The following is a 17406-nucleotide window of genomic DNA, read 5'->3' as shown; positions in this document are numbered from 1 at the left end:
TCTTTTGAGGAACTGAACAGTCTATCAGTTTTTATAGCAGAGCATTTACTTAAATTATTATGACCTTTTTAGTACATGTACCTGCTAGCATCATGCATCTAGGGACGTTTACCTCTAGTTGGGAGATCTCCCTCCAACACATATTTTGGATTAAAACTTTTAATCCCAGCTGTATCCTAACCAAGCCCTGAGGTTATGTTTTGAACAAATCTGATTGATTGTATGTTGTTGAACGTCCTCTCAAGAATTTTTCACTCATCTGGAGACGCCAACACTTGCCGGTAAAGAGCTGCAAATTTTGTCCTGTACTAGGCCCTCAGGGCCATTGAACAGTGAGGGATCTTTTTCATGCCAGCTAGCACATACTGCAACACAGGACCTTGGTTTATATGGTCTCATCCGAAGGACCGGTCTCCACGTCCCACAGTGGGATTCGAACACACAATGTAAGGATCAACTCCTTACATAGCAACTTCAGAGCAGATGCTCTAACCACTGCACCACACAGGCAATTTGAGCAAATCTAAATTTAAAGTAAATATGTTTTGAGGTTTAAAAAAAAAAAAGCAAGATTATTCTGTTTAATGACTAGTGCCACTAAATATTTTATTCCTTTGAAAAACAAGTTGTTTCTTTGACATTTTGTCTGCAAAATGGGACTGCATCTGCAAAAGAAGTATTAAAATATATTCAAATCAGCTTGAAGAGATTGAAGAAACTAGAGGCCCATGAGCCATATTGCTCACCTGAGCATGTTGGCTACAGACAAAAAATCAATCACTTTAGAGTGCAACTGAATTAAATTGCTGAAGACTGTTATCAATTTTTGTTGTTGAAATATTACTAATTTAAGCCCATTTTCAGGGCAAAAATTGCATGTACTTACATTTGAGAACCAGCGTGACACATGGATATACTTTTGCTTTTCCATAAAAGTTAAATCTTCCTGAAAATATTACATTTACTAATGATAAATATACAAATTATGAGAGTGTTATAAAAAGATCAAATAAACCACTACATGGATTAATAACTTATAAGGGTTTACACTGTGCAATACTTCAAAGATATAGTGTCCCTGCTGTTCTTCTCCAGATTTCCTTCTTGTAATACCCACTGTGGCCCTATCCTACCCCCAGGGTCATAATTTGAACAATTTAGAATCTACACTACACCAAGACGTTTCCACATTAGTTTCAGCATTTCTGGCCCAGTGTTTCTTGAGAAGATTTCGGATTTTTTTTTCCCATATACATTGTTAATTATTGCAATGTAAAACATGAATTCCCTATTGTGGCCCCACCCTATCCTGGCTTCACATTGTGAACAATTTAGAATCTACACTACTCCAGAATGTTTCCACATTATAGTTTCAAATTTTCTTGTGAATTGCTTCTTGGGGAAAAGCGTTTTAAAGATTTTTTTATATAAATATTTCAATGTAAAACTTGGATTCACTATTTTAGCCCTACCCTATCCAGGGGGGGGGGGGGTCACAATTAAAAAAAAATATAATTTACACTACCCAAGGATGCTTCCACACAAGTTTCAATTTTCTGGTCCAGTGGTTCTTGAGAAGAAGAAGTATGACATATTTTTGTCTTCTCTACATTATCTCCCCTTGTAATGGGTCTTGACCCTTCATTTTGGCAACTTGTACACCCCATCAACCTTCACCCAAGGATGCTATGCCAACTTTGATTAAAAACAATACTCACAAATATCCTAAATAATCCAAGGTACAGAATGATGTCTGCTATTGAGGGCTGATACCCAACAAAGTATACATGGTTTGAGAGGTATGTGTTGGTTTCCTAGAAAAAAAACAGCATCTATTAAATATGGAGGCAATGTTTTCTTCTACTGCTAAAGATAGAACAACTAGTAAAATGGGAGGAAAGGGTCATTATAATTGTTGAAAAGTAAAATTTTTAATTAGTAGTTTAAACCAGAAGTCTCTGTCGAGACTGTAGCTCTACTGGTTTGTACTTATAACAAAGGATGAGAAAAGAAGCCATTGCCATCAGACCAAAACTGTAGGAGGAGTAGTGTTCTAAAGGATTTTAAAAAAATTTCTATGTGAAGTAACCATGGCAACACCGTTCATCAAAATCAGAAACCGATGCACTAGTTTATGTATCTTAGTGTTGTCTAGTGTAGTATACTTGTGTGCCAAGTTATATTGAAATCAAACCAAAACTGTAGGAGGAGTAGCGTTTTAAAGGAATTTCACAGAAATTTCTATTTTTAGTAACCATGGCAACACCGTTCATTGAAATCAAAAACCAATGCACTATTTTATGTATCTTAGTGTAGTCTACTTGTGTGCCAAGTCATATTGAAATCAGACCAAAACTGTAGGAGCATTAGCGTTTTAAAGGAATTTCACAGGAATTTCGATTTTTAGTAACCATGGCAACACCGTTCATCAAAATCAAAATCCGATGCTCTGTTTTATGAATCTTAGTGTAGTCTACTTATGTGCCAAGTTATATTGAAATCAGACCAAAACTGTAGAAGGAATAGCGTTTTAAAGAAATTTCACAGAAATTCCTATTTTTAGTAACCATGGCAACACCGTTCATCGAAATCAAAAACTGATGCACTGTTTTATGTATCTTAGTGTAGTATACTTGTGTGCCAAGTTATATTGAAATCAGACCAAAACCATAGGAGGAGTAGCTTTTTAAAGAAATTTTACAGAAATTTCTATTTTTAGTAACCATGGCAACACCGTTCATCGAAATCAAAAACCGATGCACTATTTTATGTATCTTAGTGTAGTCTACTTGTGTGCCAAGTTATATTGAAATCAGACCAAAACTGTAGGAGGAGTAGCGTTTTAAAGGAATTTCACAGAAATTTCTATTTTTAGTAACCATGGCAACACCGTTCATCAAAATCAAAAACCGATGCACTAGTTTATGTATCTTAGTGTAGTCTACTTGTGTGCCAAGTTATATTGAAATCAGACCAAAACTGTAGGAGGAGTAGCGTTTTAATGGAATTTCACAGAAATTTCTATTTTTAGTAACCATGGCAACACCGTTCATCAAAATCAAAAACCGATGCACTAGTTTATGTATCTTAGTGTAGTATACTTGTGTGCCAAGTTATATTGAAATCAGAAAAACTGTAGGAAGAGTAGCGTTTTAAAGGAATTTCACAGAAATTTCTATTTTTAGTAACCATGGCAACACTGTTCATCGAAATCAAAAACCAATGCACTATTTTATGTATCTTAATGTAGTATACTTGTGTGCCAAGTTATGTTGAAATCAGACCAAAACTGTAGGAGGAGTAGCGTTTTAAATGAATTTCACAGAAATTTCTATTTTTAGTAACCATGGCAACACCGTTCATCAAAATCAAAAACCAATGCACTATTTTATGTATCTTAGTGTAGTATACTTGTGTGCCAAGTTATATTGAAATCGGACCAAAACTGTAGGAGGAGTAGCGTTTTGAAAAATTGTTTACAGACAGACGGACAGACAGACAGACAGACAGACAGACAGACAGACAGACAGACGGACAGACGACGGACACCTTACTATCGCATAAGCTCTTCTGGTCTCTGACCAGTAGAGCTAAAAATTTACTAAAGGTATGTTTAGCAGCAACCAGGGAGGGGGTATCTCAATTTGACTGGGTACGTGCAGCTAGCTAGGGGTATCTAAAACCAAACTTTGGTCTTACTTTTTTCTCTCTCAAATGAATTTGTCAAAGCTACCAAAGACAAACATCCATGCTCCAGAAATAAACTAGTACATGTATTGGGAAATGTACATTAATAAAGTATCTGTATAGACTAGCTGGTTTTAGTTTGTCAGACATTCCTCCAGTCTGTGTGTATTACAATAACCTTGAGTACAGTTGTAATATCTTTACCATGGAGACTCTAGTTTCATTTTGTCATGTAAATATTTCCTCTATATGCATTAAAATTACCTTGAGTACTGTTGTAATATCTTTATCATGAAGGCTCTTGTCCACTTGTGTGACCCTGTACTCTAACCACTGATCAATGGCCGCTCTCTCCTCGGGAGATCTCCCTAAATTAAAAAAAATCTTAGTTTATAGCCCAGTCATATTAATCAAGTAAAATTCAACTGCAAAAAGATTTTATCAAAGACATGCATGTTCACAAACACATTTTGAATTTACAATAATGTACAGGTCCACCATAATTATAAAAAATCGAAAATCATGTGATTTACTAGTGTTTAACCATGATGCGCCATGTCCAAAGATACATGTGCATCAATCAACAAATTTTTTTGTGCACCTATTGGGGTAGTAGAAATACTGATTACCCATTGATTCAACTAAACTAGAGTGATACTTATATGCAGATGAGGAGATGGGGAGAAAATCTTGATAAAATTCAAAATGGGTCATCTTGATATAAATTTTGGCTTCAAGACATTTTCCCCCAAGCTATATAGAAAAATAATGATTGATTATTCTAGCTCTCATTGTACATGATATAATGTGAGCAGATTTCATTCTTTGAAATTCAATTGCAAAGAATAACAAAACTAGAGGTACTGTGCGCATTGAGCTCACTAAATGATACCCCCCGCCTCCCATAATGTCCATGTATTGCTACATGTATATATTGTTTTACAGTAATGTGTAAAGAGGAATAACTCGTCTTATCAAATGTTATCCAGAAGCTTCTATATGTGATGTCATAGGTAAACATATAATGGCAATGTCCATGTTTTGTTTGGGAAACTTAAAATACATGTCGAATAAAAAAGTAAAATAGGAGGTGCACAATGGCAACATGTAATAAAGATTCTGTGAAAGTTTCATTAAATTTCACTCAGTAGTATAAGAGGAGTTGCGGATAAGAGATAAAGCGTAACAGATGGACGGACGTACAGACAGACGGACAGAATTACTGATTACTATATACCCTCCCACTTTTCAAGCAGGGGGTATAATGAAGCTGACCTAAAACCTTCATGCATATGAGATTGTAGAGTATGATTCATTCTGTTTAAGGACAAAAAATATTTTACACTGAAGCAGCTTGCTTGGACAAGATTGTTTCACAGACTCAACACTTGCCTAAACTGAAACTTTACTTTGCCAAAGCAATTGGATATTACCCCTAGAGCTGAGGCACTAACCTTTTAATTCAGGGCAGTCAGACTGTCTAACCAGGTGTTTAGCTACAGATACAAGTCCTCTGACTGTAACGCCATTCCCTGCTTTAAGCACAGGTACCTGAAAAAAGAAAAAAAGAGGCACATGAGCCACATTGCTCACCTGAGCTCTTTGGCTTGAAAAAAATCTTTTGAGCATTGAAAAAGTTAAAATATAAAATTGGTCTCACTTTTTTCCAACCAAAGGAAGGGCAAGGGAGGGTTCATTGTTTGAGAAAATTTAAAACTACACTAACTGAAGATGGCTATGATTTGAACAACTTGCTTCTGTGGTAGTCAGCCAGGTTCAATTGCCGGTGGCCAGATATAGCTCACTTTGTGGAGCACCTGACCAGACATTCAGAAGGCCCGGGTTTGAATCCCGCCCGGTCTGGTCCGCTGCATTTTTTCTCCTCTCCCATTACATTTGGTGCCGTGCCATGCCCTGGAACTGACAGGTGAGAGGCCTGCCAGGGATTAGCCTAGGTTGGGGTCTTTGGAGGGCCAAAGACCTTTAAGGAGGGAGGATTGTGGCGGTCAGCCAGGTTCACTCACCCCTGCTAGTAGAGCACCTGAAAGGACATTCAGCATGTTCAGGGTGCCCGGGTTTGAATCCCGGTCTGGTCTGGGGACTGTAGACCTTTAAGGAGAGAGAATGTTTCTGTAGAGCATACCATCGGAGATTCGTGGGGCCAGGGTTCAAATCCAGGTCTGGTCCACTGCTTTTTTCTCCTCTCCTGTTACACTTCTATACAATGGTGCGAGAACATGTTCATATAAATTAATAACTTATATTAATGACTTATAAAACCTCTGCAGTTCTTATGAAGACATGTTCCTATATATTCCATGTAAAACGTGCCTCAACTTTGATTGTGAAATACTGATCCAGTCAACATTGGTCTGATAAGGCCAGTGCATGGGTCTTGAGTACTTAGAAAAAAAAAGTGAAAAGATCAGAGACAAAAGACAACATACAACAGACACGGACGCCATTCGATCAGAAAAAAAACCCTTTTGAGCCTTTAGCTCATTTGAGCTAGAAATAATGAACTTGAAATAGTCCTTCTATCCATCTGATCTGCTTCTCTCTGTCAACTTGGGCACATGTGTTACAACTTTGTAAGGTTTTTCTTTAAGTTACACTCACCCCTAAAGGAATAAAATCAAGTACTGTTTTTTTAAACTGACATTTTCAATATTACCTGTTCTTTAGCATCTATCACAAGTTTTCCAGCAGATACACCTAGACATGATGCCAGACTGTTCAAGTCTTCCATGTTTACCCACGGCACATGAGGTTAGGGTAATACTGGGGTAAAACGATACTAATTCCTATTAAAAAAAAATACATAATTCTTGCTGGAAAAGAATTATAAAATAAATTGTGTGGATTTTTAAAATTTAAAACACAAGGTCATTGTTTGTGAAAGACATTTATTCATTTTTTTTTTTTTTTTGCAATACGGTAAAACGAGTTTTTTTTCCAACATCCTACTTTTACATACACCCTACTTTCATTTTATCATTTCTTTGGTTTAACAAAATGAGACAACCTGCAGGTGTCGCGGAAATCCTCAGATCTCATCAAAAAGATGACATTTACACTGGTTATTTGAAAAATTCCGTATCTGAGATTTTTCAAGAAATATTTGGTTTGTAATTAAAAAGTATTGTTGTATGGTCAGATACATACAATCACTGAATCGACTGATAATGTTCTTTCTTTCCACACCGTCCTAAATTTAATGACATGTCTTGTGTCTTCTGTTTTTTTATATTTTCGCTTTGAATATATAAGGTTATAGTTACAAATCTACAATATTTGTATTCATTGAAAGATGGTTATTGAAAAAAAAATTTTTTTTTGAATTCTAGATTAATATTGACGTATCCTAATCATTGTAGTTCTTTCAAGGCAAATACCACTATCAATTTATACAACAACATTGAAGGTCTTGTCTGCAATCATTTGATTAACTTTTTCTAATAATTATGTCAGTCTTGTCGGGCAAAATTGTATTAGATTCTTAACAATTTAAAGATACACATTTTGAATTGAAAGGATGTGGTAATGCAGTACATGTACCATTTTCAATATGTCATTAAATCATCAGTTTCAAAATAAGCTACTCAGCTGAAAATGAATATAAGAAGTTTGTTTTCGCTTTCTCTAATGTTGGGCTTTTCAAATTATAACCATCAACCAGTTTAAACCTCTATATGCCATGAGATAAATTGTAATTTTTTTTATCTCCACAGGTCCTGGGGTATGGATCAGATGGAAAAATGAAGTTGATCGAGTTGCTGAGGTCACATATTTCTTGCTTACAACAGTTGCAGGTAATGCTTTCCAATCAATGAAATTGAATATTAAGGAACAAAAATAATATATTTTCATGTTTACATAAAAAAATTGTAATTTAGGATACCAGACAGTTGGGGAAGAATATGTCAACATCATACAGATAGATAAACAAAGACGAAACCTACCATCAAAACTGGTAAATATTTGACAATGGCAGCCATATATGTATAGATATTTCTATTTTAGTCTCCATTTCATTGGGTAAATGTTATACACATGTAATGGCATGTTCATTTTATACATGTGAAAAGTTTCAGACCCATTTGTAAAGTACTTGTAACCTTGAAAATACTGGAGAGTAGGACCTGAACACACAGTCATTAAATAACTGTTCAAATAATCCACAACAAGAAATCAAATATTAAATGATAGTATCATTTTATTCCTAAATAATGAAAAAATTTCAAATCAACAAATTTACAGTAGCATTATGTAGTAGTATTACTTATTGCAAGCAACTATCACAGCTTTTATCATCACAACATTTCCCAGCCTATTTAATTTTCTACAAAGATTGGCCATACAGAGTATCATACAAGATCCTGAAAAAAGAAATATAACTGTAATTTCTTTATCTATAGAAAAGATTGATTATGGTTTCCCTCCATGTATTTGGTCCCTACGCAGTTATCCGTCTACTGGATTGGATGGAAAAGAAAATAAAGTCAGGAGAATGGGACAGCATTCCCAAGGAAACAAGGGAGCTTATTCTAAAATCACTTCCTGTTCTTCAACAAGCGATGTCACTTCTCCAGAGATTTCATCTGGCAGTGTTTTATCTCAGGGGTGTGTTTTATCACATCGCCAAACGACTGACGGGAGTCAGCTATGTAAGTTTACTTACAGTCATAGAAATACCAATATCTGTTAAAAGCATCTTGATTTGAAAGCAAAATATTGTATTTAATATTGATTTACTCATTCAGACAGCATAAATTAGATAATGAGACTATTGTGTGACAAAAAATCAGCTTAGGATAGTGTTCATTTTATTTTGTAGAATTAAGAATTTTCAATATTTCTTTATTCATTCTTTTAGCAGGTAGCCAATGTTTGATATTACTATGTTAACATTTATAACAGATCAAGTTCAGCTTACCCAATACTGATGGATCCAGTGTTCAGCAGAGTTTCAGTGCTCTGGGCTGGTTGTCACTGGCACAGCTTGGCTTCAGTGTGTTACAACTGTTGTATCATGGTTACAAATCTTCTGGATCATTCACCTCTAACACAGAAGTCAGGTAGAAGTGAATTATAGATTAATATAATCATCAAATAAATACGGCATTTTAAATGTTTTGGTTTGGAATATTGGTAGCTGAGCTCACCTTAGGCAAGGGCTCAAAGTCATTTTTCATGAACTTTTCATCTTCTTCTGTAACACTGGTCCAACTTCACTGAAACTTTTCCCAAGGTAAAGAGTATTTTAGATAATCAAAAAAAAGGCTATGGCTACAAATTTGAAATTCTTACAATATAGGGCATATAGTGACAATCTAGAAAAATTTTCTACATGAACTTCAAAAACTACAACTACATTGAAATTCAAAAAGGATTTATATTAAAAACATTCAATTTATATTACTATACAGACAACCTGATATGTAAATTTGTTATTTGTAAATAATAACCCTACCACGTTATTTTTTTTGAATTTCAAAAATGAGGAAACTTTGATTGAGTATAATTAATGAAACCTTTTCAGGTCTAAGACAACAAGTGATGCTGCGGACAGGAAGTGTTGTTTGTGTCTGGAGACCCGGAGGAAACCCACGGCGACACCTTGTGGCCATTTGTTCTGCTGGCAGTGTATCTACGAATGGTGCTCTACTAAGGTAATTTATGTACAGTAAAATAAGCCTTACTGTTAACCAACATTTATTCTCATCCATTGAGAAATGTGTACAAGTGTCTTAATTAACAAATGTTATGAACAAATTATTTAATTGAATGTTTCCTCATGCTGTCATGAAAACATATTGTCCTAGATGAATATCAAATCAGCGAAAAGTGTTGTGACAGTCTTGAATAAAACTAGTTTGAAGTATAAACTATTTGTCAAGATGTGCTGCTGTGTAACAAATCATGTCAAAATGACCACTTAAAGTTACAACTTTTTTAATACCCTTTTTTTTTTACAAAGTTCAAAGTTTAAGCAAACAAGAACACTGAAACAGAATGATGACCTTTAACTGTCTTTTTTTTCAGCTTGAGTGTCCAATTTGCAGAGAAAAGCTGCAACCACAAAAACTAGTATTTCTACAGAACTTTGACCCCCCAGAGGGATGAAATGGACTCCATGGGTTTCAATTTGAAGCCTCAAACTCAAAGGACAAACATCATATATTTTTAAAATCAGATATTGCTCACAATGGCAGAAAGAAGAAGTTGTGAGAAATATTATGGCAGCTAATATTCATTGTTATAAGAAACATCAACAGTTTGTAGCATTTGTGATTTGAAACTCTTTTTGTGCAATATTGTTAATTCATAAAAGATAAAAAGTATATTTTCAGACATGTCCTATTTTCATTAATGTAAACTCTGGTGTATAGCTATACTCATTGATGGGCAATATTGTTGAAAGAAATTTTGATTTTTTACCTATTGTCAGTGTAACCTGACATTGACAAGTCAGACCACAGTTACTTGCTCTTTGGTCCTGGCATGTAAAAATACTTCTCTGTGGCCCCTACTTTTGGGAAGGAAAGAAGAGATCATATCAAATGAATTGATGGCTACACATAAATAAAAAATTGCTTAAGTTATGAAATAAGATACCTGGTATGAAGATAACAAACAGTACTCAAGCTCAAAAGTCCATTGAAATTATAAAATTTGGGAGTAGAGCAAACACTGGCCTTTATAAAATCAAATATGGGATTAGGTGCCATGGAGTAGAAAGCATCCCCTGTCATATCTGCTGTGTACTTCTTGTCATAATCAGAAAAATGGAAAATCCGTGGACAATTCAGCGCATAAAAAATGGTCCAGCAATTATTTGTATGAAAAACTCCAGTCTGTATTCAAATTAATGATAGACTGTATTTACTGACAAGGTTAGTGTATGTACCAGAAATTGCAAAATGTTGAATTTAACGGAGACTGTAGATATTCTTGTTTCATCAACTTATTTTTAGCTCTACTGGTCAGAGACGAATGATGTTCCCATGGGAACTAAAATTGAAATTTCTGTAAGATTCTTTTAAAAGGCTACTCCTACAGTTCTAGTCTTATTGCAGTCTTGCCACAAGAAGGAGACTAAATCAAGGATCATTATTCTGTTTATTGCTGTTGCAAAGTTTCAAATCCAACTGATACTTTTCCTTTGATATAAGTACAAAACAGTAGAGCTACAGTCTCGACAGAGACTTCTGGTTTGAAATAGCTTGCCTCGTTTTAGAAATTGTTGGCACATAGAGCGTTCTCTTGCGTATCAAATCAACTGGGAGACATGGGCTTTGCTACAAAAATATACTAGATGCTGTCATGAGACAGTAATACCCGCACTAAGGTGTTTGCCTGTAAATACACGCTCCTACATATTGGGCGACTTTCCAAGGAAATAGTCAAAATAATTCTATAATTTACATGTATTAATCAAATTGATTATGAAATTCTCAGACCCTGTGACCTATAACTCAGAACGTCTTATATTTATTTTATACATGCTTAATTCATTATATACCAGTCTGAATTTTATTAATGATGTAAATTCATGCACGGATCTGACTGGGGGGGAGGGGGGGGATCAGGACCCCCCCCCCCCCCTGGAATTTACAAGGTTAAAAAATGTATACACTAAAACAAGGAAAAAGTTAAAATGGACCCCCCTTGGAAAATGCAGACCCCCCCCCCTGGTAAACACGAATATGTGTAAAATAGGTATGAAAAGTTAAACATTTGCGGCAATAGAAGTCACCACTACCCCCACCCCACCTCCACGATATAGGTTTTTGACGTTTGGGTGAGATTTACTTTAGGTTTTTTTTATTGTCAATTTCTGGGATAGGATTTTTTTTTACTGAGGTGGATCCCCCCCCCCCCCGGAAAAAAATTCTGGATCCGCGTCTGAAATTAGATTTTGATATATGTTTTGCTCATAATAGGACCTTTTTAAATTTACTACCCCCCCCCCCCCCCTCGACACCACAATCACACAGCACATACTTTTTGGAATAGGCTAGATGGAAAAGGTTTGTTAAAATTTAATATCGTTTGTAATGAATGAATTTAAAATTTGTTCATGTACTATACATGTGAACATGTAAATTTCTACATTACATCACGTTGCGTCACCCATTATGATATTTATAGATTAAACACCATTTGGCACACCTCGGCCGATTCCCACTTCATCTGATAAGGTGACGGAATCGACGAAAGTTCGCCAAAATGGCACATGGTTGCAGTCTGGTGTGCATTGGATTAATTCATTTTGTGTTATAATTGGATTTATATTTCATGAAGTTTACGAGACACAGGGAGTCGGTAAGTAGAAGTCAACGATTGGGTTAAAGTTTAAAAAGGGTCAAAGATCATCCCATGCCACACTAGACGAATTTCATATTGTGAAGTTATCTCCCGTTGTCGATGTGACATTCAGTTACTCCCAATACTGGTGCGGATCCAGAATTTTTTTCGGGAGTAGGGAGGGGGGTTCACATCTCAGTCAAAAAATCCCAGCCCAGAATTTCGTGACAAGCAGGAGAAAAAAAATGAAAACAAATAAAAAAACAATGATAGTGAGGTCAATGTTTTCTAAGTTTATAGGGAGAGGATGTCAAGAGTCATTTTTTACTTGCTACAGTATATAGTCTTGTTTAAATAACAAAGCAAATGCCAGATGGGGGGGGGGGGGGGGTTTCCAATGTTCCTACCCACTTCCTGTCCCTGAAATAACAATCTATTTTGTGATTCCAGTTTAATAGTATATTTTTTTTCCATTTGACTAATTATTATACATATTTTGTTTCTTGTGTTTATAGTATGTCTGTCTATAAGTCTGCAAAAATTAAATCCTAGCTAGCTTGCCCATAAGTTTTAAGTGGGATGCATTGGGCTATACATATAGCTTCCACATTTTATAGGTTTATTTCTTGTGACAATTTAATAAGACCTTTTATTTGGGTACCATTAATTTTTACCTCTGATCGCTTGACATGGGATACACATTTTTACAAGAAAAATACCAAACTTTAAACTCTGCCTAATTTTTGATCAGTAGGTGCTAGGGCTTTCATACTTATCATGACATATTGTATTCATTTTGAACTGTCAACAGGTATAAATATGTTTGACCTTGACCCTAGAGTTTTAACCACTTAAAAAAAAAAATTACCTTGGCAATTAACTTTTGAACAGGAATTACTAGAGATTTCTTTATTTCACATGTGCATTCCTTGTGACAAGACTTTCTTCTGATACTAACAATTTGAACCCTTGACCTTTGAGTTTGACAGTTTGAGAAACTTCAACCTTCGCCATAGGCTTCCATACTGGGACATCAGTGTTTCACAAACACATCTTATCTTCATTATTATTTGGTGGTGTCTCCATATGAGGGAAGATGTATTCACAACAAACAAACAAATTACTAAAGAAAATATAAAACATAAATATGTTGGTCATGCATATCTCTGCAGGAAAAAAAACAGCTTTTCAAATACTCCAACCATATTGTAACCCTTTCAAAACACTCATTTGAGCTTTTTTTGTTTCCTTAGCATATAATGTCTGTCGTGACGTGTTGTCCATCTGTTTGTCTGAAAACTTTTTACATTTTTAACTTCTCTAGAACCACTGGGCCAATTTTACCCAATTCATATAGAAATATGTACATTTGTATGTCAGACTCAGTCCATCTGTCTCAAAAAATTTAATCTTGGTTATCACGGTCATATCTACTGAATGAGAAGAGACATTCATATTAAACTTATTATTAGTATATTTACCAGTGAGAATTAATGGCATGGTTTTTTTTTTTTTTACATGTGACCTAGAAGTTTGACCAACTTGCAAAAAAATTAAGTTGTTATAAATTCATCATTTTGAAAGAGAAAAGTTAGGGCATTCATATCATAATGCATGTTTATTATTACCTGTGATAAGACCTTTCCAAATACTTTTACACTGTGACCTTGACCTTGAAGCGATCAAGCCTAACCTACTTTTCAAAAATATTGCATTTGCTTATAATTTTTGATTGAGATGAGATATGACTCTTACATTTGACATGTACATAAATTACTCATAAGAATTCAAGGTGTTTCCCAGCATGCAATGTTTTTTTTTATGCGCCCGAATTTTTTCGGGGCGCATATTGTTTTTGTCCTGTAGGGCTGTGTATTGAGCCAAAAATTTCAATACGATACGATACAATATTTTTTAAAGCGATATCCGATATATTGGATTCTGAAACAAGTCCATCAGAAAAGGCTTCTAAATCATTTTGATGAATACTTTTCATTACAATGAAGTGTTTTATTACCCATTTTAGAGTTCTTGTGTCATTGTCTTTAAAAACAACAGTTCAATTAAGACTTTTGATGACGATAAAATCAACATCAAATTCAGCAAATGAAAATTAACCAATCAAATAAATTCTGATAATTATAAAAACTGTTATTTTCTCAGAAATTATATAATTATTGAAGGTTTCAATTCAAAAAAGTAAATTATAATCTTTGGTGATTGAAATTCCCTTCTTTTAAACAGAATTTGAAGAAAAAATGTTTGTCCGATACGTATTGGAAGTTGCTTTTCGATACGATATTTTTCTTTAATATCGATATGTATCGATATATCGATATATTGATACAGCCCTATTGTCCTGTCTGTTTGTCTGTTTGTCTGTTGTCAAGTTTAACCTTGGCCAAAACTTTTGAACCGTAAGAGATAGAGACTTCATATTTGGTATGCATACTCCTCTAACAAAGTTCTTTCAAATGACATCAAGGTCAATGACCTTGTGACCTTGACTGTGACTTATATGCTAAAAATAGGTTTTTCAAGTGTTGGTCATAACTTTTGAACCATAGGAGATAGGGACTTCATATTTGGTATGCATACTTCACTAAAAAGGTGACCTTGACTGTGACCTTTATACTAAAAATGGCTTTTTCCACTTTTTGCCATAACCTTTGAACCATAGGAAATAGAGACTTCATATTTGGTATGCATACTGCACTGATAAAGTTCCTTCAAATGACATGAAGGTCAATGACCTTGTGACCTTGACTGTGACCTATATGCTAAAAATAGATTTTTCCACTTTTTGCCATAACTTTTGAACCATAAGAGATAGGGACTTCATATTTAGTATGCATACTCCACTAATAAAGTTCTTTCAATCAACACCAAGGTCAATGACCATGTGACCTTAACGCTGACCTTTATACTGAAAATAGCTTTTTCTACTTTTTGCCATAACTTTTGAACCATAGGAGATAACAACTTCATATTTAGTATGCATACCCCACTAATTAAGTTCTTACAAACAACACCAAGGTCAATGACCTTGTGACCTTGACTGTGACCTATATGCTAAAAATAGCTTTTTCGTACTTTGTTGACGCCGGGCGCATAGTATTTCACAAACACATCTTGTTACCCCTTGACGTTGATGTTTTACATAATTTTCAAAATATTTAACCCTCCTAAAAGATTATTAGGCTTCTGAGTAACATTAAGGAAGACTTCAAGTAAGACAGGGCTTTTTGCACAAAAAACGTCATTTTCCGACCCACATTTGACCCCCCGGGGCAAAATCTAAATTCCAAAACCTTACTGCATATCTACATGACCCCACCAACCATCTCCCAAAAGATGATTAGGCTGCTGAGTAAAATGTAAGAGGAGTTCAGGGAAAACAGGGCTCTTTGTATGAAAAACATCATTTTTCGACCCCCATTTGACCCCATGGGGCAAAATCAAAATTCTGAAACCTTACTGCACATCTACCTGACACCACCAACCATCTCCCAAAAGATGATTAGGCTGCTGAGTAAAATGTAAGAGGAGTTCAGGGAAAACAGGGCTCTTTGTATGAAAAACGTCATTTTTCGACCCCTCTTTGACCCCCCGGGGCAAAATCAAAATTCCGAAACCTTACTGCACATCTACATGACACCCCCAACCATCTCCCAAAGGATGATTAAGCTACTGTGAAAAATGTAGGAGGAGTTCAGGGAAGAAGGGGCTTTTTGTATAAAAAACGTCATTTTTCGACCCCCATTTGATCCCCCGGGGCAAAATCAAAATTCCGAAACCTTACTGCACATCTACATGACACCACTAATCATCCCACAAAAGATGATTAGGCTGCTAAGTAAAATGTAAGAGGAGTTCAGGGAAGATGGGGCTGTTTGAATAAAAAACGTCATTTTTCGACCCCCATTTGATCCCCCGGGGCAAAATCAAAATTCCGAAACCTTACTGCACATCTACATGACACCACCAACCATCTCTCAAAAGATGATTAGGCTGCTGAGTAAAATGTAGAAGGAGTTCAGGGAAGAAGGGGCTTTTTGTATAAAAAACGTCATTTTTCGACCCCCATTTGATCCCCCGGGGCAAAATCAAAATTCCGAAACCTTACTGCACATCTACATGACACCCCCAACCATCTCCCAAAGGATGATTAAGCTACTGTGAAAAATGTAGGAGGAGTTCAGGGAAGAAGGGGCTTTTTGTATAAAAAACGTCATTTTTCGACCCCCATTTGATCCCCCGGGGCAAAATCAAAATTACGAAACCTTACTGCACATCTACATGACACCCCCAACCATCTCCCAAAGTATGATTAAGCTACTGTGAAAAATGTAGGAGGAGTTCAGGGAAGAAAAGTGTGACAGACGGACGGACGGACGGACGGACGGACGGACGGACGGACATGAGTAACAACAATATACCCGAACTTTCTTTCGAAAGTGCGGGTATAATAAGGGATGCTGATACATAGAACATTTGACGTAGATAATGTATTTGATGCTGCGTACATGTAGATGGCCTTCTCTACCGAGTCCATTAAGTGGCTATAGAGGATTAATATTAGTTTTGGCAAAATACACAATGTTTGTAAACCTCCCAAAGTGCCATACTCTCTTGAATTAGTATCAACTTCTCTTATTTTTATGCCCCCCCCCTGCTCGAAAAGTGGGAGGATATACAGTGGCCGGGATGTCCGTCTATACGTCCGTCCGTTTGTTACGCTTAGGGGTACTCATCTCTTATCCGCAACTCCTCTTATGATAATAATTTTACAGATTCTTAACTACATAATTGTGCATGCATGCAACTCATATTAAATATATTTGATATGACACATTTTTCGAGTTTCCCAGAGCAATACATGGACTTTGCCATTATAACCAAATGGGAGGCGAGGGTATATCATTTGGTTGGTTTGAACATATTTTATTGTAATTTCTAATTACAAAGGGATTGGGCAAAAGTTCTAAAAACTTATGACGCCCCTCTCCCCCAGTGTATCATTTAGTGAGCTCAGTGCTCACTGTACTACCTCTAGTTGCAGCAAAGTCCATAGCTTAACTATCGCAAAATTTAATAAATCTGTATTATTCATTTAAAAAAAACGTTATATCGAATTGCATGAAAATGTAATTCATATATTTACCGGTATGTGTTTATTTGGAGTTTTTAAATACAAACCCCAGATCAGTTCATTCTATAATGAAATTCGGATTAAATCGACCATAAAAAGATAATTAAGTTGTCCAATATCTAGTGATACCTATTGTATATATCTTAGCCATTTAATTTCACGAAATAAAACTCATTCTTTCTTCTTAATTGTTTTTTCACTCTTGATTAACATTTAATAGTACGAGACAAGTTCTTATACTTCCCGGCTCATGAAGC

At 35.5% G+C, this 17406-nt stretch overlaps 2 protein-coding genes across 2 annotated transcripts; one reads left to right on the top strand and one right to left on the bottom strand.

Moving 5' to 3' along the window:
• Positions 1–572: 572 nt before the first annotated feature.
• On the bottom strand, positions 573–6494 carry LOC134230367 (eukaryotic translation elongation factor 1 epsilon-1-like). Its single transcript, XM_062712126.1, has 6 exons — positions 6362–6494; positions 5142–5238; positions 3952–4055; positions 1719–1814; positions 887–946; positions 573–665 (listed from the first exon to the last, which is right to left on the bottom strand). The coding sequence occupies exons 1-6, from the start codon at positions 6434–6436 to the stop codon at positions 582–584; spliced, it is 516 nt and encodes a 171-aa protein (XP_062568110.1). The 5' UTR covers positions 6437–6494; the 3' UTR covers positions 573–581.
• Positions 6495–6672: 178 nt separating this feature from the next.
• Positions 6673–10039, top strand: LOC134230366 (peroxisome biogenesis factor 10-like). Its single transcript, XM_062712125.1, has 7 exons — positions 6673–6811; positions 7419–7499; positions 7584–7660; positions 8106–8354; positions 8608–8765; positions 9230–9359; positions 9733–10039. Exons 1-7 carry the CDS (start codon positions 6703–6705, stop codon positions 9811–9813), a joined length of 885 nt encoding a protein of 294 aa, XP_062568109.1. The 5' UTR covers positions 6673–6702; the 3' UTR covers positions 9814–10039.
• Positions 10040–17406: the final 7367 nt, after the last annotated feature.

Source organism: Saccostrea cucullata, unplaced genomic scaffold (genome assembly GCF_032062105.1).
Source record: "Saccostrea cucullata isolate Sc308-1 unplaced genomic scaffold, CSIRO_AGI_Scuc_v1 ctg315, whole genome shotgun sequence".
NCBI lineage: Eukaryota > Metazoa > Mollusca > Bivalvia > Ostreida > Ostreidae > Saccostrea > Saccostrea cuccullata.
Note: the sequence above shows the minus strand (reverse complement) of the source record. Positions and strands in the feature narration are given on the sequence as shown.